At 35.6% G+C, this 23507-nt stretch overlaps 1 protein-coding gene across 1 annotated transcript; it reads left to right on the top strand.

Annotated features, from left to right (window-relative positions):
• The first annotated feature begins 16995 nt into the window (after nucleotides 1-16995).
• LOC112709971 (nuclear poly(A) polymerase 4) lies at nucleotides 16996-22393 on the top strand. The gene is made up of 12 exons (XM_025762006.3): nucleotides 16996-17468; nucleotides 17574-17651; nucleotides 18208-18315; nucleotides 18873-18935; nucleotides 19021-19182; nucleotides 19516-19629; nucleotides 19747-19809; nucleotides 19944-20273; nucleotides 20372-20536; nucleotides 20668-21459; nucleotides 21735-21811; nucleotides 21901-22393. The coding sequence occupies exons 1-12, from the start codon at nucleotides 17355-17357 to the stop codon at nucleotides 21926-21928; spliced, it is 2094 nt and encodes a 697-aa protein (XP_025617791.1). The 5' UTR covers nucleotides 16996-17354; the 3' UTR covers nucleotides 21929-22393.
• The last annotated feature ends 1114 nt before the right edge of the window (nucleotides 22394-23507 follow it).

The raw sequence follows: 23507 nt of genomic DNA, 5'->3' as shown, positions 1-23507 counted from the left end.
ATTTTGATATCAAAAACAGAAAGATTGCGCTCAACTTGATCATTCTTTTTACACAACGTATTGAAAACAATCAAGCAAATAACCATTTACAGCATTAATTTTGAATTAATGTTAAAATAATAAGAATAACTGAAATGATTTTTAAATTCTTGTTTTATCTATCTCATTTGTCAACTAAACAAAATTGACACTTGTCAAATATTTAGCTATAACACTTGTCAATCAACTAACTATCTACTACATACTTATTATATATTAATTAATAGATAGATTTGAATCTTTTGAATTTTAAATTTAATTTTAAAAGATAAAATATAATTTTTTATTATTTATTTTATAAATAAGACAAAAAATATAAAAAAATATTTAAAAATAAAAGATTATACTTTATCTTTTTAAGTAAAAATTTAAAATTTAAAAAATTAAATTTGTGTTGTTTGTGTCATCTTTTTCTTTAACCAACAATACAAATAATTATATTTTATATTAATTACATAAATAATTATTCAAAAAACAAAAATAATTTTATATTATTAATATATCAAAATTAATTTTTTACAAGTATTTTTTCGTAATAACATTACAGTAATATAAATCTTTAAAATTATGTCAGTCCTAATACTATAAATTATGACACATAAAATTTATAGTATTAAACTACTTTTATAAAAAAGTCGTAAGTCGATTAAGAAGACCAAAGTCTCTATAGATAAAAAATAAATAAAAAATTTTTAGTTATTATTTTTATATGAAAGAGTTTAATTTTTTACTAATAATTAACTTTAACATTCGTTATCTAAAATTTGAAAAAATTTAACGTGTATACTTTTATATTTGATTAGGTGTTGAGTTTGTTACACAAATAAAAATAATTAATTTTTATACTTGCTATTTAAAAATAATATTTTTTCTTTATATATATATATAAAAATTTATATTGATAGTTATAAAATTAATTTAAATTTATTTTTCTAAAACAATTAAATATTGATTCTAACTTTTAAACATAATATTATATTTTCTCTAAATTATATGCAATTAATATTTGAAAAAAAAGTGAAAACATAAATTAGAAAGATAAGTAGTAAAAATTTAAAACTAAATAAAAATTATGTATATAATAATATTTGTTATTTAAATTATATTATGTTATTAATTATATCTTTTGTATAACAAAAAGGTAAAAAAAAAAAGTAGAGAATGAGAAAAAGAGAGAAAGATAAAGAAGAAGAATAAGAATAAAAGACGGAGTTTGTTAATTTTAGAAGTTAAGAAAAAATTATATTTTAATTATAATAAAAAATATCTGGTAATACATTTTGATTTGTCAAATTATTAATATAAAATATAAATTATAAATTATATATAGATAAGAGAATGTAAGAAGGAGATTTACCAATTTTGGAAGAAAATATTTTTTCTAAATTTTAATAAGAGAGTATCTTGTGATATATTTTAGTAATATATAAATATAATATATAATAGAGCTATATTTTAAATTTAATATTTTAATTTTAATTTAATTTGAATGTAATTAAAGAATCTCATATTGTATATTTTGATTTTTAAATTTGTAATTAGTCTTTGTCATTGATAATGATATATAAGAGAGAAAAAATGAGAAAAAAGAAAAAAATTTTAATTTAAAAAATATTTGATTTTAATTATAATAAAAGAATGATATATAATATACTAGTGTTAAACCCGTGCGATGCACGGGCTTATATTTTAATTTCACATGATAAATAAAAAATAATAGTTTATTGTTACGGATCCGGCCCACCGTCCCGGATCCAAACCCAAACCCGGTTCCCCGGGTTCGACCCATTCCCCCCTTCCAGAAGGCCCCGAACCGGCCCTCTGGAGCTCCTAACCGACTTTCGAATTCAAACGTCTCCTTTATCTTATCCCAACAAGATAAGATAAAATAACCACCATCACCTATAAATAAGAGGACCCACGTCCCTCCAGGTATTCATTCATTCCACTCACATTATACCTTTTAGATCCATCCTGACTTGAGCGTCGGAGTGTCTTTGCAGGTACCTCCCCCGCCGCTCTACTCGAATAGTCCGACATCCGCCTCGACCCGCAGATCCCCGATCCTCCACTCAACCCGTACCAGAGACATCTTGTACATTGGCGCCGTCTGTGGGGAACTGCGAAAGTCGAACCGGATGGAGGGCATCCTAGAGGAAAACCCTTCAAGCCAGGATGACTCCCAACCGCGTCGTCCGACCTCAGAACACCAGGAAGTCACAAACCAAGCAAGAATAGCAAGTACTATCCACCACACGAACGAACACATCGTCACGGACCCGCGACATCCTGAGAAAGCCAGGGACAAAGCAGCACAGATCATCCAGGATCTCTGCCTCCGGGTCCAGGAACTTGAAGGCAAACTGACCAACAGAGAAAAGCACAACAACGAACACGGAAGCCAGGCGACTTCCAGGTCAAGATCCCACCGCGGCAGGTCGCCAGCCCGACAACACGATAGGAGAGACGGTCGCAGTGTCTCACGCGACCACCGACACGAGAAATCTCTGGAACGGCGATACAACAAGAAACACCACCGCAACGCTTCCCGTGATCTAAGTCGTCAACACGATTCAGACGAGGATCGGAGATACCGAAACACCAAACGAACTAGAAGCGACCACACCATAATGGGAGCTACACCCTTCACAGAAAGAATCCTAAGAGCGAAACTTCCCAAAGGATTCGACAAACCCACCGACATGAAGTATGATGGAACCAAGGACCCTCAGGAACATCTAACGGCCTTCGAGGCCAGAATGAACCTAGAAGGAGCAGCCGACGCAGTTTAGTGCAGAGCCTTCCCGGTAACCCTTGCCGGACCGGCGATCAAATGGTTCAACGCCCTCCCGAACGGATCCATAGCCAACTTCCACGACATAGCACGAAAATTCATGGCCCAGTTCACAACCAGAATCACCAAAGCCAAACACCCCATCAGCTTATTAGGGGTCACACAAAAGCAAGAAGAATCCACAAGGAAATACCTTGACCGCTTCAACGATGAATGCCTAACGGTCAATGGACTCACGGATTCCGTTGCAAGCCTTTGCCTGACTAACGGGCTCATGAATGAAGATTTTCGCAAGCACCTCACTACTAAACTAGTATGGACCATGCACGAAATCCAGAACGTCGCCAAAAACTACATCAACGACGAAGAAGTCAGCCAGGTCGTCGCTGCCAACAAGCGGCAGCACGCCAACACCCAACACGGCAATTCAGCGCCCCGTCATAACCCAACACCCAAAGAGAATCAACGGGACCACCCCAGGCCGACCAACCGGCCACCGAGAATAGGGAAATTCTCTAATTACACGCCCCTAACAGCACCAATTACGGAGATATACCATCAAATAGCAGATCGAGGCATCATTCCAAAAGCCCGACAACTCAAAGAAAGGACGGGAGGCAACAAAACCCTCTACTGTGACTACCACCGAGGTTACGGCCACAAAACACAAGATTGTTTCGACCTTAAAGACGCTCTTGAACAGGCCATACGAGACGGCAAACTCCCGGAATTTACCAAAATCATCAGAGAACCAAGACGCGCGATAAGAGACAAGTCGCCGGAGAGAGAAGGGCGTAACCTGAGAACTCAAAAGCAAGCCCGCAGGGAGAGCCCGGAGGAAGACCCGACCATCATAGTGAACGTCATCACAGGCAAGAACGTATCGAGCAAGTCAAAACTAACAATGAAAAAAGATCTCAAGGTAATGGCTATCAGAAACCAAGCCCCAATCGCCGCGGCCAACAATACGATAACGTTCTTGCCAGAGGACTGCCAACACGGCACCTCAGCCGAAGATGCCCCCTTCGTCATCTCAACCAGAATTGGAACAGGACTAGTACGAAGGATAGTGGTAGACACCGGCGCAGACTCCAATATCCTTTTCCGAAGAGCCTTCGACAAGCTCGGGCTCCGAAACGACAACCTCCAAACACACCGCCACGGCGTCACGGGACTCGGAGACAACTTTCTCAAACCAGATGGCTCAATTACCCTCCCCATCACCATAGGAACAAGCAATCAGAAAAAGACAATCCTATCTGAATTCGTAGTCCTAAAAGGCTCCACAGCCTATAACGTGATTCTCGGAAGAAAAACAATAAATGACTTCTCCGCAGTCATCTTTACCAAATACCTCCTCATGAAGTTCAGAACCGACGACGGCTCCGTCGGTACCATTCACGGAGACCGAGAGGTCGCAGCCGAATGCGACAACACCAGCCTAGCCCTAAGGAAAAAATCCCGGGATGCGGCCGGAATATTCCTAGCCGACCTAGATGCGCGACACGACGGCCAACCTAGGCCAGAACCAGAAGGAGACATGGAAAAGCTACAAATAGGGCCAACCAGAGAGGAATACATCTTCATTAATAGAAACCTCCCATACGATCTTAAAGAAGAACTCTCCCAACTCCTGAAACAGAACAGAGACTTATTCGCATTTACACCAGCCGATATGCCGGGAATTAACCCCGACCTAATGTCCCACCATCTAGCCGTGGACCCCCAAGCTAAGCCAGTAGCACAAAGGAGACGAAAAATGTCACCAGACCGAGCCAGCGAAGTCAAAAAACAAGTCAAAGCCCTACTCGAGGCCAACTTCATCCGGGAACTCCCCTACACGACCTGGCTAGCCAACGTCGTACTAGTAAGGAAATCTAACGGGAAATGGCGAATGTGTGTCGACTACACGGACCTCAACAAAGCTTGCCCGAAGGACGCCTTCCCCCTACCAAACATCGACGGATTAGTAGACGCAGCATCCGGCCACCGATACCTCAGCTTCATGGACGCATATTCTGGCTACAACCAGATCCCGATGCACTGACCAGACGAAGAAAAAACTGCGTTCATCACCCCGGACGAAACATACTGCTACACAGTGATGCCCTTCGGCTTGAAAAATGCTGGAGCCACCTATCAAAGACTTGTTAACAAGATTTTTTGAGACCTGTCCGGAAGCAAGTTAGAAGTCTACATAGACGATATGCTCGCCAAGACTGAATCCGGCGAACAACTAACCAACGACCTCAAGGTCATAATGAACACCCTACGAAAGCACCAAATGCGGCTCAACCCGGCAAAATGCGCCTTCGGAATGGAGGCAGGAAAGTTCCTCGGCTTCATGATTTCGCAATGCGGAGTCGAAGCAAACCCGGAGAAATGTCGTGCCGTCCTCGAGATGACAAGCCCCAAAAACCTTAAAGACATCCAAAAGCTCACCGGCCGACTGACCGCGTTATCACGCTTTCTTGGGGCATCGGCCCAAAAAGTGATCCCTTTCTTCAAACTAATGAAAAACGGAGCCCCTTTTAAATGGGAGACGGAGTGCGAAGAAGCATTCCAACACTTCAAGAGTATCCTAGCGGAACCACCAATCCTCGCCAAACCCCAAACAGGGGAAACACTTTACCTGTACCTCTCCATAACGGAAGAGGCACTCGCAGCATCTCTCATCCGTGAAGACAAGAAAAAAGAGCAAAAACCCATATACTTCATAAGCAAAGTCTTACAGGACGCAGAAACTCGCTATTCAAGCTTAGAAAAGCTAGCTTTTGCACTCCTCACAGCCTTCTGGCGCCTGCGACAATACTTCCAAGCTCACCCCGTGTCGGTCCGAACCGACCAAGCGGTCAAGCAAGTATTGTAGAAACCCGACCTAGCGGAAAGAATGCTAGCATGGTCCATCGTGTTATCCCAATTCGAAATCAAGTTCGAACCCCGGAACGCTATCAAAGCACAAGTCTTGACCGATTTCATCGCCGAAATGACTCCGGGAAAGCTCACCCCTGAACCATGGAAACTGCACATTGATGGCTCGTCAAACTCCACTCACGGAGGCGCCAGAATTATACTCGAAAACCAAAACGGGATCACAATTGAACGGTCAGTACGATACGAATTTCCAGTATCAAATAACCAAGCAGAATACGAGGCCCTCTTAGCAGGCCTGACCCTAGCCCGAGAAGTCGGTGCAAAGGCCCTAGAGGTAAATACCGATTCCCAGGTAGTCAGTTCCCAAATCAACGGAAGCTACCAGGCACGAGATCCCCTACTCCAACAATACCTCACCAAGGTAAACAAACTGAAAGAAGGGTTCGAAAGCATCACCATACAACATGTTCCCAGGGAACGAAACGCCAGGGCAGACCTACTTTCCAAGCTAGCCAGTACCAAACCGGGACACGGCAACAAATCGCTAATTCAGGAGGTCGTTAGGTCACCTTCTGTGTCAACAATCAACACTCATCTGACGACCTCAAATCGGGAGTCCTGGACGTACCCTATCCTACAGTACCTCATCGACGGAACTTTGCCGCCAGACCCGAAAGAGGGAAAGCGAATAAAAAGGGAACCGCCAACTATACCATCGTAGCAGGACAACTATACAAACGTGGATTCTCACAACCCCTACTCAAATGTGTCGAACCCGGGGACACGGAATACATACTCCGCGAAATCCACGAAGGCTGTTGCGGTCACCACGTCGGAGGCAAAACATTAGCCCAAAAAATCATTAGGGCTGGCTACTTCTGGCCCACAATCATTCGAGATTCCATACAGTTAGTAAAAAGCTGTGACAAATGCCAAAGACACGCCAATATCCACCAAGCCGCCCCACACCAACTCAGCACCATATCGGCAGAACGGCCATTCGGCACTTGGGGGATCGACCTCGTCGGGCCCTTCCCTACAGCTCCCGGCCAACTCAGATATCTCATTGTCGCCATAGATTACTACACTAAATGGATCGAGGCCGAACCTCTGGCCTCCATAACGGCGACCCAATGCCGAAAATTCGTTTGGCGGCAGATCATCACCCGATTCGAAATCTCCGAGGTCGTCATCTCGGACAACGGAACCTAGTTTACCGACAAGAAATTCAGAGAATTCTTAGAATGATTACACATATCCCATCGCTTCAGCTCAGTAGAACACCCCCAAACAAACGGACAGGTGGAATCCGCAAACAAAATAATCGTTAAAGGACTCAAGAAACGGCTCGACGAAGCCAAAGGGCTGTGGGCAGATGAATTAGGATCAGTTCTATGGTCATACCGAACAACACCCCAAATGACCACGGGGAAACGCCTTTCCGATTAACATACGGCGTAGAAGCAGTCATCCCAGTAGCAATTGGAGACCCCGGCCCCAGGAAAACGGTCGGAGGTAACGACGAAGAAGCAGAACGAGACCTTATTGACGAAGAAAGAAGCATATCTCATATCAAAGAGCTAGCACTCAAACAAAAAATCAGCCTAAGATATAATCACAGCGTCATCCGACGAGAATTCGCGGCCGATGACCTCGTCCTACGACGAAACGATATCGGTCCCCCGACTCCACGAGAAGGGAAGCTCACCCCCAACTGGGAAGGACCATACAGAATCAAGGCTGTAATCGGAAAAGGAGCGTATAAACTCGAACGGCTCAACGGCGACGAAGTCCCAAGGACCTGGAACGCCGCCAGCTTGCGACAATATTACGCCTAGACCGACCTAAATAGGTCGCCCCTTTATCTTTATTTTTACTTTTGTCCTTTATTTTATGTTCTTAGTACTTATCCTCCCGGTTTACGATTCCTAAAGTTTTTGAATATTTTCATCTAAGTTCCAATTTCGGGTACTCTTTCCCGCCACAAACGGAGGGTTTTAACGAGGCCCAACCTTCAATAAAAATTCCATTAAAACAGCTAGTTCCATTTCGCTAAGTGTCGCAAATACGGCGCAAAAAATACGGCCACGACCGAGGGACTGATCACCCCCCAGGTCCAAACACACAGATATCCACAAGTCAAACCCGACCAACCAACGGTTCGAAGAAACAAATAGAATACAAACGGAATAGCTTAAAAACGAACATAGGCCCGGACGGCCCAAAAAACAAATATAACAAACGGAACATACAAAGAAGGCTCGGACAGCCAAAACATTCCATTATAAACGAAAACATAATGTTCCGAGAATCCCAAATACACGGCCCACGACCATCCAAAACAGTTCTAAGAAAAAGCCCAAAAAAGTCCAAGAAAGACAAAGATAGAAACTACTCAAGGTCGACGATCTGGCCGCCACGAACGGTCTTGAAGGCCCCCATCACGGACACGTCCACGCCCGGAGCCAGCACCAAAGCCTGAGCCCTCATCGTCTCCTCAGTAGCCACGATTGCATCCTTTGCATCAGCCAGCAGCTCCGTCTTCTCCTTCTTCAAGGCAGCAACCTCGGCCTTCAAGGTCTCCACTTCACTGAGAAGCACAGCTGTTTGGGAACCCGCATCAGAGGCCCGCTTACGCTCCTCCGCCAACTGGGAAAGAAGTGAAGTCTCAACCTCGGAAAGCCGGAGAATCTCTGCCCCGGCTTCCACAGAAGACTTCACTGCCTTCTCCTTCGCAACCCCGGCAGCCTCAAGCTCCTCCTTCAACTTAGCCACCTCAGCCTGAAAATGGCGAAGCTTCTTATCCAACAAGTCGACCTGAGCCATCACGGGCTCGGCCTTCCGGAGAACGATGGCAGATCGGAGAAGCGCACGGTACACCGACTTAGCCTGAAACGAAACATCACAGCCATCAAAAAAGGCTCTGTCCCAGGCATCAGGTGCTGATCGATAAACCCAGAAGCATCAAAACGGCGATCCATCACACTGGGTACAGCACCCTCCTCCTCAAAAGTTTTGCTGCTAGGATCCTCGGGCCTCTTTCTCTTTCGGGAAGCCTCGGCAGCCGAAACCACGACAACCTCAGGCGAGTTCACAGGACCCGGCGAAGCCCGAGCCTCGGCCCTCACCCCCGACGAAACTACCTCATGGGAGACGGCCTGAGAACCCACAGCCGGGTTGGAGACGGGAGTAGCAGGAGACGACGACCCTTCCTCCCGACCCATCGCCGCCTTCAGCCTCGCCAAAGAAGTCAACCCACCGGCTATCTCAACTGAAAAGAAGCCAAAGAAAAATCAGGTCAAAACCCAAAAAAAAAGGGACAAAGCATACACCAATATACGTCCGACAAGCCTCGGGATCCCCCATAACATCTCGAGGATTCAACGGACGCTCACCGAACAAATGCCACAAAACGCTGGCAATGTCCTTATCCTCCCGAGATAAACCATCATAAGTAAACTTAGTCAAAACCGACGGGATAGCACCGAAGTTCCAATACGTCGAAAACCGGCGCTCGCCCTCCAGTGTCAGCCAAAACGGACGATGCCCTTGAACGGGACGCACCTTAAAATACTCCCACTTGAAACCATGAAAAGAATCCTCAAACAACCCAAAAATCCGGCGATGAGGTTGAGCACGGAAAGACATATATCCTTTCTTATGCTTCCCCTCCTTAGTCGGAAGAGTGCATAAGAAAAGAAAATGAAAAACAGGAACAGAACCGGGAAGATCGAGATACCGGCACACCAGTTCAAATGACCGCACGGCAGCCCAACTATTCGGGTGAAGCTGAGACGGTGCTACGGAACACCGACTCAGCAGATCTTGAACAAACGGCGAAAAAGGGAGCCGCACGCCGAGTCGAGTGAACATCGACTCGTAAACCCACATCCAATCCGGCACGGTGGGCGAATGTAGGTTCAGGTAACAGACGCGCTCGTCGGCATCAGGGAGAATGAGCTCATACCGCCCCTCCTCATCACCACCACCACAGATCGCCCCCTGATCACGGAGCCGCTGAAGATCGTCCTCCGTCATCCGTGACGGAACACCCCACACATCGCTAGTCACCCAACCGTAGCGATTGGGAACGCCCCTGGAGGGGGCTACTGGGGCTCCCACACCCTCATTTCTCCACCGTTGCATACCTAAAATAGGGAGGAGCACCACCATCAGCCTACTGACCCTACGCAGAAGCAAGACAGAAACCTAACACCACTACCAAACCAACGCGGTGGCTCACCACCACTATTGAACAAACACGGCGGCGCTCAGCCCCTCCAAAACTCAAAATGCTACCCCCCAAGAAAAACCAAACACAGTAACAAACAGTAAAAGAGTAAACAGGCAGAACAACGCATGGCAAGGACAGAACAAGTATTCACAAAGTAAAAAGAAGGAAAGCAAAGCATGCCAACCTGGTAATGCAGAAGAAAGCTTGAGGAAAGCTAGAAAAGCAGAAGAAGCAAACCAGTACCAAAAAAGCAAAAAACCACAGAGAGAAGAGGAGCTTCTTTTCAGATGAAGAGTTTTTTCTTTCAGAAGAGAAAATGGAGAAGAAAATGAAACGAATGAGGGAACCGAAACAAAAAGCCAAAGACGGTTTCAAAAGGAAGCAAAAGGACACAATTAACCCTAGGCACAGTTAGAACTCGTAGGGGTAAAGGAGAGAAACGTCCCCCCGCATTAAATGACCCCCTCGAAAAGAGAAGCTAATAAAGCCTCGAAGAGCGCAACGGGCGCAGTAAAATCGGAAGAGTCACGTCAAAACCAAAACGGTCAGACGAACCTTCAGCGAAACCAGAGCCGAGATACCGATCTCCCTCCAAAGAACCAAACGAACACCCGAGAAGAACTAAGGACCTAGCCCACGGTCCGACATCATACCTTCCAGCGACAGACCGACCTCGCTCGCCCTCCCGCTGCGGGGGCAACTGTTACGGATCCGGCCCACCGTCCCGGATCCAAACCCAAACCCGGTTCCCCGGGTTCGACCCATTCCCCCCTTCCAGAAGGCCCCGAACCGGACCTCTGGAGCTCCTAACCGACTTTCGAATTCAAACGTCTCCTTTATCTTATTCCAACAAGATAAGATAAAATAACCACCATCACCTATAAATAAGAGGACCCACGTCCCTCCAGGTATTCATTCATTCCACTCACCTTATACCTCTTAGATCCATCCTGACTTGAGCGTCGGAGTGTCTTTGCAAGTACCTCCCCCCGCCGCTCTACTCGAATAGTCCGACATCCGCCTCGACCCGCAGATCCCCGATCCTCCACTCAACCCGTACCAGAGACATCTTGTACATTTATAATTATAAATTTTTCCAAGTTTAGTATAACATTATCATTGTCATTATATAATAAACGTATTTAATATGTTATTTTATCTTTATTCAAAGTAAAATACAAATGGAACAGTTTGAAGTTTATAATATTCTTGAGTTATAAAAAAAGAGACCTAAAAAAATAAGAACATATATAACTGTAATAGTAGCATGTTAATTTTACACTAAACTTTATATTATAAGACTAATGAAATTTATAAACAACCTAGTATTTTACTAACCTCATTAGAAAAGTAATTGGCATATGATGTTGTGTTCTATGTTACACATTTTATTTCAAGTCTGAAAGTATAGTTAATAAATTAGTTATATTTACGACAAATATTTGTATAAAAGTGCAAATCATAACATGTTACTAAAATGAAAATACTATTTTCTTATCTAAATATTATTAAAAATTTCGTTGAACGCGACATTTGTTATTGATGAGTTTGGTTTACTGTCTTTATTTAGAATTAGAATGTTCAAGCCATTGCGACTCTTAATTCTTGACAAAATAACGTAAAGTTGCCCATTGATAAACACTGATTTTGGAAAGTAAAGTCCTACATGTGATAATGATTGACTACATAGTGAAATACTTTGGTTTCAATGTTTTTCTCCTCGTATATAGTATCCCGTCAACCAATAATGTCTAAGTTGCATTCTAAATATGATTTAGTTTGTTAACACTATTAGATATCAATAGCATCACAAACAGTTTTCTCAATTAATGACCAGACCTCGTTAATAGCTGCAATGAATTTTCTATCGTCACACAGTAGTCCCATAAAATAGAAAATATATTGGAAGTTAGGATATGTAATCCCATTAACTGTCCTAATAGACTCATATGTTGTGCAACTTTTTGAATAATTAACAAAATTCTTATATAGTAGATATCATATGTATCCGGTAGAACATAATTTAATCTCCCGATAAAATACTCTCTCTTGCGTGGATATCATTCCCTTTCTTCTGTATTATAAACAAATTGATTTAGAAACTCAGTATACGTTAGAGTTTGACCTGCTTCAAATTCTTTGTTAGCCTCCATCCATGTTAAGAACATCGTACATTTCCCTTTCTCTTAATCAATGATTTTCTCAAGATTGTTATTGTCTTTAAAGATGATATTCTGTTTTCTAGGTAAATAAAAGGTTAATCTCATTACTGAATATCATAAGTCAAAGTTCTCCATACAGCCTCCCGTGTAGATAAATACCTACAATCATAAAATTATTTGATCTCATAATACATTTTTTTAAATATGTTTTATCATTTACCATACCAATAATAACATTTTAAATAAAAAGATAGAACAAATATTTATTCACCGAAAATAATTTTTTCCTCAACAAATTAAAATCCTTCCAACACAAAAAAATTAATATTACAAAAATATTTATAACAAAATAAAATTAAAATAATAATCTAGAGAATACTAAAATAAATAAATTTAAATTTATAGAATAAAATCTTGAAATAAATCTAAATAAATAAATTTACATTGAAGTTAATATTAAAATTTTTAGATTTCGTTTTACTCATTTAATACGTGTAACTATTTATATTAAAAAAATAATTATAACTTAAAAAATAACAACAAAAAAATTATACCAAATTATATACATATATATTTTATATTTTAAAATTTAAAAATTAACAAATTTAAAAAATTTTAAACACAATTTATAAATTATCTTTTATTAAAGAAATAGTTATAATTTAAAAATTAAAAATTAATTATTTATTTTATTTTATAAAGATAAAACTATGCAAAGTATTTTTTTAAAGTATGGTTATTTTTTATATTTTTGAAATTAATATATCAATAATAATATTTTAAATAAAAAGATAGAAAAAATATTTATTTAAAAAAATAATTTTTTAATAAATTAAAATCTTTCAAGTACAAACAAAATTAATATTATAAAATCTTTTTAACAAAATAAAATTAAAATAATAATTTAAATACAAAATAATAAAATATTCAAATATATAGAATAAAATATTGAAACAAATTCAAATAAATAAACTTACAATGAAGTTAATATTAAAATTCATAGATTTCATTTTACTCATTTATTATGTGTAAGTGTTTATATTTAAAAAATAATAATTGATTATCCATCATCGATTTCTCTTAGCAAATTCATAAATCGAGTCACAAAAGCCTTCTTAACTGAGACATGTATTTTTTAAAAAACTTTTTTAAAAAAGTTAATTATGAAAAAGTAACTTAAAATTAAAAAGTAACAACTTAAACAAATAATAATAATTTATGATTTAAAAGAGTAATATGTAAATAACTTAAAATTTAAAAAAATAACAAACTAAGCAAATAACTTAAAATTTAAAAAATAACCACCTAAGTAAAATAACTTAAAATTTAAAAAATAACAACCTAAGTAAAACAACTTAAAGAAATAACTTAAGTTTAAAAAATAACTACCTCTTTTAAAGATGACGTTTTATTTCTGTTTTCAAATTTAAGCTATTATTATTTTGTTTTTGAACTTGTTTCTTACTATTACTTGCTTTTTGTTGTTATCACTTTTAAATTGTTGATTTCATTATTAAACAACTATCTTAATTTTAAAATAATTTATAAATAATATTGTTTAAATTAGTTCAATAATATTAAGATTTAAATATCTAACTACCTTGTTAGTAAATTCGAAAACTAAATCTTTATTGATATTGATATTTAACAATCTAACCAAATAATTTATTTTTTTAAAAAATTAGTTTAATAATATTAAGATTTAAATATCTAACTACCTTGCTAATAAACTCAAAAACTAAATCCTTATTATTATCTAGCAATCTAACCAAATAATCTATTAATTTATAAATAAAATTACAAAAATTTCTAATAACGATATTTAAGAAAATAATCTCGAAACCCAACATATGAGCGTCACGTCAGCAAAAAGTCTCTCCATTTGTATTCAGTCTAGAGGAAAGATTATTTTAAATTTAAAAAGTAACAATTTAAACAAATAATAAATTATAATTTATAAATAATATTTTTAAAAATTTTAGTGATGATAACTAAGCAAATTATTAGTTCAACAATATTAAAAATTAAATATCCAACAACCTAAGAAAGTGTATTTAAAAATTCAAAAGGTAACAACCTAAGTAAATAAAATATGTTATAATTTATAACTAAGAGTTTAAAAGTTTTTAGTGTCGACATTTAAGCAAATAAATTTCTAAACTCAATGTATGAGCACCACGTCAACATAAGAAGAGCTCCCTATTTGTATTGCTATTGCTATAAAGATAAAGATACACTTATAAAATGTGTAATATAATATAAAAATATATATTTTTTAAAATAAGAAAATATTTGATTTATTTTATTTATTTAAAAAATCTGTTAAGCATTTTATGGAGAGAATTGTCCTAATACTCCAAATTACTTTTTTAAATATTTTTTGTCGAAAATTTTAGTTATAAATATATTTTAATCACAAAATATTTTATTTTATTAAATAAATGAGTTCTAATGTCAAAATTCTAGTAAAAAGTTTTTAACAAATAATAAAAAGATTAATTTCATAGTTAATAAATTCAACTAATAGTTAAATTTTTTTTCATTTCTTTAAATAATGAAATTGAAAATGAATAGCTTATAATTAAAAAGAGAAAAAAAAATATGAAAGTACCTCTATTGTTGTATAGAAACAATGTAAATGGAATAAAGAGAAAATTTATAAATGTGACAAATGAAAAAATTAAATTTAAAAATCGAAACGGTTAAGAAGTCACTTAATTAGGAATTAGTATTAGAATTTCAAATTTCAAATTTTTAAATAGAGTTTGCTAATTAGCCAGTGCAAATTTTAAATTTTTAAATTAATTTTTTTAATTAAATGTTCGTTGTTCATCAAGAATATAGGAATTTGTTAATTTAAGAATGATTTTATTAGTTTCGTCATAAATAGTATCAATCCTATTATTTGTCGATAAAAATAAATAAAATTAAATACAATCTAAAAATTAATAACCTTATAAATTACGTAAATTTAGAAAAAATATTTAAAAAGAGAGAAAAAATGAAAGTACTTCTATTGTGTAGAAACAATTTAAAAGATAACAATGTAAATTGAGTAAAGAGAAAATTTATAAATGTGGCAAGTAAAAAAATTTAAATTTAAAAATCGAAATGGTTAAGAAGTCACTTAATTAGGAATTAGATTTAGAATTTCAAATTTTAAATTTTTAAATAGAGTTTTTTAATTAGCTAGTACAAATTTTAAATTTTTAAATAAAATTTCCTAAATTAATTCAATTTTGTCGAAACAATATTAGAAATAGAATTAAAGTATAGGAAAATGTCAAATTAATTTTTTTAAATAATATAAATAACCTCACATTTTAATAAGATTGATAATTCTATTTACTTTAATATAATCTTTTGTAATTAGCATAGTAACTTATAAATTATATAAAATTTTAAAAAATATTCTCAAACCTAATTGCTTACTTAAAAATTCAAAAAAAAAAGTTTATTCAAATTTAAATTTAAAATTTTAAATATAATACTTTAATTAAAAATTATAATTAGATTTTTTTAAAATAAGTACACATTAAAAATTAATAACTAACTTAATTGTATCAACAATAATCCATATGAAAAATTTATAACTTTATGACATTAAATATTAAATTAGAAATTAACAGAATATCAACGGTGTAAATCAAATTAAAAATAAAACCATAAATAATAAACAAATAACTTCAATTTATATTTAAAAAATTCTAAATTCCAAACATAAAAATCCAAAAGAACCAAAAGAAAAATAACAACTCAAAAAAAGACAATGTCTCCACCAAAACAAACTTAGCATTATTCTATTAGATATACTCTAAAAGGGATTCTAAAACATGTGCATCCAAATTCTCAAGTTTGATCTTATTGCAAGTTGAGGTATCTCCTTGCACCTTCGAATCTTCCGACTCCAAAGATAGTCGCTTGGTTAGTGTAATAGCATTTTTCAACACTTCGGATTCATCACTGTCCGCAACTTCATTGGAGAATTCAAGCAACAAATTCTGTACAAAATACTACGTTATAAAATTAATTTAAATTTATTTTTCTAAAACAAATAAAACTTGATTCTAACTTTTAAACATAATATTATATTTTCTCTAAATTATATGTAATTAATATTTGAAAAATAAGTGAAAATATAAATTAGAAAGATAAGTAGTAAAAATTTAAAACTAAATAAAAATTATGTATATAATAATATTTGTTATTTAAATTATATTATGTTATTAATTATATTTTTTGTATAACAAAAAGGTAAAAAAAGTAGAGAATGAGAAAAAGAGAGAAAGATAAAGAAGAAGAATAAGAATAAAAGACGGAGTTTGTTAATTTTAGAAGTTAAGAAAAAATTATATTTTAATTATAATAAAAAATATTTGGTAATACATTTTGATTTGTCAAATTATTAATATAAAATATAAATTATAAATTATATATAGATAAGAGAATGTAAGAAGGAGATTTACCAATTTTGGAAGAAAATATTTTTTCTAAATTTTAATAAGAGAGTATCTTGTGATATATTTTAGAAATATATAAATATAATATATAATAGAGCTATATTTTAAATTTAATATTTTAATTTTAATTTAATTTGAATGTAATTAAAGAATCTCATATTGTATATTTTGATTTTTAAATTTGTAATTAGTCTTTGTCATTGATAATGATATATAAGAGAGAAAAAATGAGAAAAAAGAAAAAAATTTTAATTTAAAAAATATTTGATTTCAATTATAATAAAAGAATGATATATAATATATTTTAATTTTAATTATAAAATTAATAATAAATAAAAGATAATAATTTTTTTTGTTGACTATATAATAGATAATAAATTTGAACTTGAAAGATAATTTTTAAACAAAATAGTGCAATATTAGAAGTCTTATAAGGGAAAAAAAATTAACATAAACATATGAGAAAAATCGGTTTTTTAGGGTTCTCTCTCTCTCTCTCTCTCTCTCTCTCTCTCTCTCTCTCTCTCTCTCGGTTGCTCGAAAACCTTTGTTGCAATCTCTTCTTCCTTAACCTTCGTTACATCCCCTTCTCACTGCTTCCAATTCCCTCTTTCTTTTCCTTCCTTTCTTTCTTCTTTCCTTATTACTCTTTTCAATTCACTTCTTAAATTTCGATTATCAATCGTTCTTTTTTTTAGTCGTTTATTGTGTTTGATTCCTTTGGACATTTTTGTTTTTGAAAAAAAAAAAAGAATTTTTCCCCTTTTCCCTTTTGGTTTGGTGTTGAAATCATGGGAAATTGCGATGAAGTGGGAGCATCGTCGAAGCAATACGGTGTGACGAAGCCAATTTCAAAGGCTGGCCCAACGGTTGCTGATATCCAAAGGACTAAGGAATTAGAGAAGGTTTGTGTTTAAATTAACTGTTTATGTTTTTGTTTATATTTGTTAATTAAATCAAATCAAATTAATTTTCTGAGAATTGTTTTGGTGGGTGTTTCTTCATGCAAGTTTCTGGTTGATTCTGGGCTTTACGAGAGCGAGGAGGAAGCTGCCAAGAGAGTAGAGGTTCTTCACCGACTTGGACAGGTAAACGCCTTAGCGGAATCAAAAAACGATTTTTTTTTTATGTTATCTATATTTTGATTATTACACTTATTGTTTAGATATATAGTATTATTGATGATGATGGTGCCAATTTATGTATGTTCGGCTTTATTAGTGTAGTTGTTATCAATATGCTACTGATAATTGATTGTAGTGATCAAATACTATTTAATCATCTAATATATCATTTTTGTAATCACTTTGTTACTTTTATCTTGTTTTGCAACAAGAATGTAGTTCATCTGAAGACTTAAATGGTAAGAGCATTCAATCATAAACTGAGGACTTATGGTTTCATAGGATATGAAGACCTATATGGTAGACTATATATGTGAGATAACCTAACTCTAACCTCATAGTTTTCTTGTTAACAATTAAGGTTGTTGACTTTACCCTTTATGTTGTGCCCTGTGGTTACACTTTAGTGGAGCAAATCTTTACAATTGTGATTGTCATGTTTGCAATGATGTGTGGTATACAAGATTCAAAGCCTTCAAAGTAACTGTTATTGCTTATGATTTGTTTTCAATTTTCTTAGGTGTTAAAAAGTTGGGTGAAGATGCTTATCCGCAGAAGAGGATACACTGATCAAATGGTTGAGGATGCAAATGCTGTTATATTCACTTTTGGTTCTTATCGACTTGGTGTGAGTTTCTTTCTTCACCAACATGCACATCTTATTTTTTCTTTTTTGTTTTTAAAACTGTTGAAAGACGATCACGAAGCACAACTTTATGTTTTGATGTTTCTTCGCAAATTTAAAGATGTTCTTAAAGTATCTCTTGTCTTTGTACAATGTTTTAGGAGCATAATCATCTTGATTGCATGGGATATTGATAAACCTTTTATTTGATTGATAGTCAAACTTAGACCATTAATTTTACTACTTTGATGTATGTGATAAATTAAACTCCCTCTTTGGTGTAGCTTCTAATATGTTTCCCAATATTTCCCAATGTGGAGTAATTTGTACGTAGTAGGCATGGCCTATTGTTAACTGTTGTAAAATTTTTAATTGTAAGTTGTGCGTGAAGCCGAACTCCAATCTTACAATACTTTTAATTGTAAATTGTTTCCATTCCTTTAATGGGAAATTGACTTCTTCACCTGCTTCCATGGAGTAAAGAAATTGCCAAATTGAGCATGTATTTTCCCATAGTTGTTTGTAATCCCCTTCATTTTTTGAATTTTTCTATGATGCAGGTTCATGGTCCTGGGGCTGACTTGGATACTTTATGTATTGGGCCATCTTATGTTAATCGAGAGGTAGATCGATACTGCAAATAAGTTGATTATCTTCATGGAATTGATTCTAAAATTTCAATTCTAATATTTAATATTTTTTATTCAGGAGGACTTTTTCTTTGTATTGCATGACATCCTTGCTAACATGGAGGAAATAACAGAACTGCAACCAATTCCAGATGCTCATGTCCCAGTAATGAAATTCAAGTTTGATGGAATATCGATTGATCTACTTTATGCAAGTATTTCTTGTTTAGTTGTGCGTGATGTAAGTAAAAAAGTTTTGTTCTTCAACTTTTTTCCCCACTTAAAAATATGTTATAATGTCCAATCAGGTTTTAGTTCTAATTAGTACTGTTTCTTTTCAAATCAAGAAAATAAGCATATGTGAATATCAAGAACGGCCTTTTTAGCATTCAATTTGCTTACAAATGAATCTTTTGCTGCTAAATAAGTGTTCTCGATTTGATCTTTGATGCATTTAGGAGGTCAAAGATGTTAGAATTCAACTATTTTCTTTATACGACTGTATCATTATCATGAGTTGATTCTTTATTTTTTGTCCTGTATATTGGAACCTTTTTCCTATGAATATGCGCAGGACTTGGACATAGCAGACGTTTCTATTCTACAAAACATTGATGAGCCAACAGTACGAAGTTTAAATGGCTGCAGGGTTGCAGATCAAATTCTTAAGCTTGTTCCAAATGTTCAGGTATTTTTTAGGGTTATTATTTTTTATTGTTTCAAATCACACATTTCCCATAATTTGTTGTGCACCATAAAAATTCTGACATGCTATTTTTTTTTTTTTTTGCTGGCGGAACCAAAGAATTTTCGAACAACACTTCGTTGCCTAAAGTTTTGGGCGAAAAGGAGAGGTGTCTATTCCAATGTGAGTTATACTTTATTGGTTGCATTTCATTAATCATTTTATGTCATATTAGATTTGATTCTCCAGAAATAGGATTAGTGGCTCTGTGGTATTTGCTTATTATTTCTGTATTTACTTTTGCATACTTATTTCAGGTTACTGGTTTTCTTGGCGGTGTTAACTTGGCCCTTCTTGTGGCTCGAGTGTGCCAATTATATCCAAATGCAATTCCAAGCATGCTTGTCTCTCGATTCTTTAGGGTGTATACACAGTGGCGGTGGCCAAATCCTGTCATGTTATGTCCTATAGAGGAGAATGAGTTGGGGTTTTCTGTTTGGGATCCTCGTAAAAATCCTCGTGATCGAACCCATCATATGCCAATCATTACTCCTGCTTATCCTTGTATGAATTCTAGTTATAATGTTTCTACAAGCACCCTTCGTGTTATGATGGAGCAGTTTCAATATAGCAACAAGATATGTGGGGTAATACTTGTTAGTTGTTATGTTCTTGAGTTTTTCAGAAGTCTATTAGATTTTAAGCTATAAATAATGACTTTGCTTTTGTTTAAAAAAAAAAATAGGAAGTTGAATTGAATAAGGCTCAATGGACTGCTCTATTTGAGCCCTATGCTTTCTTTGAAAGCTATAAAAACTACTTGCAAGTAGACATAGTTGCTGCTGATGTTGATGACTTGCGTGCTTGGAAAGGTTGGGTGGAATCACGCCTTCGACAACTAACTTTAATGGTATGTCTACTTATTTATGATGGTCAAATGAGGAATGTTTTAAAGGGGTTGCCATGTTGAGTAATTTTCGGGGGAGAACATCAACTTGATTTCTGTGTCTCTCATTAAATTCATTTGGATTTTATTGACAGATTGAGCGTGATACTTTTGGGAAGTTGCAATGTCATCCCTATCCTTATGAGTATATGGATATGTCAAGGCAGTGTGCACATTCTGCTTTCTTCATGGGATTGCAACGGAAGTCAGGGGAGATTGTTCAAGAAGGTCAGCAATTTGATATACGTGGGACTGTTGATGAGTTTCGACATTCAGTTAATATGTACATGTTCTGGAAGCCGGGGATGGACATTTATGTTTCTCATGTTCGTAGAAGGCAAATCCCATCCTACGTGTTTCCTGAGGGTTATAAACGATCTCGACAGTCAAGGCCAACTGGCCAACTGGACAATCCTCATAAATCATCTCATGAGGATATCTCTGGAACTGAACATTGTGAAAGAAACCCAAAAAGGAAGTATGTTGATAAGGTGGATGTGAAACGGGATATTGTAGTGAAAAAACAATTTAGTGTTCCAATGGATAGCTTCGCTAGAAGCAGGTTGAGCATGGGTTTTAGTGGTTTAACTGCTGATATGCACAATAGTGGCCATGATATGATTGAGAGGACAAAGTCTCCTGAATCTGACACTGAGTGTGCCTCAAATTCTAGTGTGGTTACCTCTCTTACAAGTGATGGTGGCTCCTGTGAAGATGTTGGGTCTACACAAATAGCAGTTTCAGTTGAAGATCACAAGGGTGTTGACGGGACGATCAGTGGCAGGTTTCATGATACGGCGTGTGGGATACATTCTGTCCCACTTGTGGAAAATGAAGTGGCTAGAGGAAATGAAGTATTACAAAATGAGCTACAACAACAGTTGGAGGTTTTGGCTTTCAATTCCCTATAGCTTTATCCATTTCTCATTAGTCGAATCATTTGATCAGCTCTTAGTTTTTTGATATTACTATAATTAGTTGTTGTGCCATCTTAGTTTTAAGAATTAATGTGCTAGTGCATTCATCAACTGCTTTCTATGTTACCATTATTATTTAAATGTCATGAACTTCCTATTTCTGCATTTCATATGATGTACTACATTGAGCACTGACCAATTTACTTGTATTTTGTGTTTTTCTTTTTGGGGGCTTTATTGTGAAGCCAAATCAAATGCCAGGGATGTTTCTTAATTCTAAAGGAAGCATCAACTCGGATGCTGTGCAAAAAGCAATCATAAGGCATGTTTTTTAGTTTAATTTGTGATTTTTATACTTGTCTCTCTGTCTTTTGTCTTTTATGAGTTCACTTGTTCCTCCGAATATGGCAGGAGATTGACACCTTGTGCAATGAAGTAAGAGGAGAAAGCCAGTAGTTCAGGTAAGTATTAGTTTAAATGCTGGCTTTCATTTCACTAATTTTTTCAGGCTTGCATGGTCTCTCTCAAGCATGCAAAAGTGGATAATTGACATTAAGCTGAAGAGCTGGGACAAGAATTAGTCTTGTCCTTTCTACAGTTCGTAGTTTCTGCGTGTCATGATGTCTATGTTTACTCTTAATCTAAGGTTTTAATAGGATACTCCCTCAACTTGGTACATATTTACAGTTTATGGCCGTTTCTTCAATGTTCTTTGATCCTACTGATGTTGAGTGAGGGTTACTCATTCCTTTTTCTGTTGCCTTTTGGAGATAGTTATTGTGATAGTGGGGTGGGGACTTTGACTTTTATTTTCTAGAAAGAACACACATTTATGAGCAATATATTTTTATATGTACTTCATTTGAGAGGATAGTTTAGTACAATGTTATAGACTCTTCAATCTTGATTCTTTGTACATTTCTTGCTTTATCCTTGTACACTATTAGGGACCAAAAACCAGAAGCCGAAAAAAAAGAAAAGAACACAGCACAATTGCACAAATGATATTTTTATCTAAAACAACCAATAACACTGCACGAGAAGATGCTTTATTTAGAAAAGAAGATAACAAAATGGAACTTTCTTTATTTAGAAATAAGAATTAAAAGGATGAATAAAAAAATAGTTTCGAGTTTTTTTTTTTTTTTTTTTGCCCCGGGGGGGGGGGGGGGGCTTGGTAAATTCAGATTTCAACCTGAAAATTCGATCCCGAATGGGTGGTAATTAGATCAAATTCGAAGCTAGTTTGGATCAAGTTACAAGTAAATTTACCAACTCGTGAATATGATTTAACTAGATTAAGACTCGCGAAGAGTTAAATTAATTATATTATATAGTATAGATTTAAAATATTATATATGTTGTTTAGAGATATATTAGATAATATGTAAATTAACATTAAGAATAAAAGATAAATAGGTCTTTAAATTTTTTAAATGCGGATATTTTAATTTTTTAAAATAAAAAAATATATTTAAATTCCTTAACTTATAAAACGTGTGACAATTATACTTCTCAGTGTAGTTGGGATTCAAAATGGTAACAGGAAATGATGACCTGGAGGGGAGAGTGATGAGGTGTCTGTTTTGGTTTGAGCAAATTATTTATGCACAAATCGATCCTTATGCATTAAAATGATGTGGATGGTGAGCAAATTATTTATGCACAAATCGATCCTTATGCATCAAAATGACGCCGTGTTGACACTGAGCCCTATTTGATCGAAATGTATCGACGAAATCATGGTTATTGATGGTGTGATTGTCCATGACGAATAAAGAGGGTTCTTCATGCGTCGTGCCAGGAGAATACGAGAGAGATGGGATTGCGTCAAAGTGTTTCTGTGGCGTATATGTCATTCTGAATACGAGAGAGATGAGATTGCGCCAAAGTGTTCTACTAGAATGTTTCTCGGGTGTCCATACTTCAAGTTAAGTTACTATTTTGTCAATAGTTGGATGAAACTATAATTGTCTAATCGGGTGATTCTTTGGTAATTTGCTGTAGGTTAAACGACG

Source organism: Arachis hypogaea, chromosome 9, assembly GCF_003086295.3.
Source record: "Arachis hypogaea cultivar Tifrunner chromosome 9, arahy.Tifrunner.gnm2.J5K5, whole genome shotgun sequence".
NCBI classification, from domain to species: domain Eukaryota; kingdom Viridiplantae; phylum Streptophyta; class Magnoliopsida; order Fabales; family Fabaceae; genus Arachis; species Arachis hypogaea.
The sequence above is the reverse complement of the archived record's forward strand: the minus strand, read 5'-3'. Positions and strand labels throughout refer to the sequence as shown.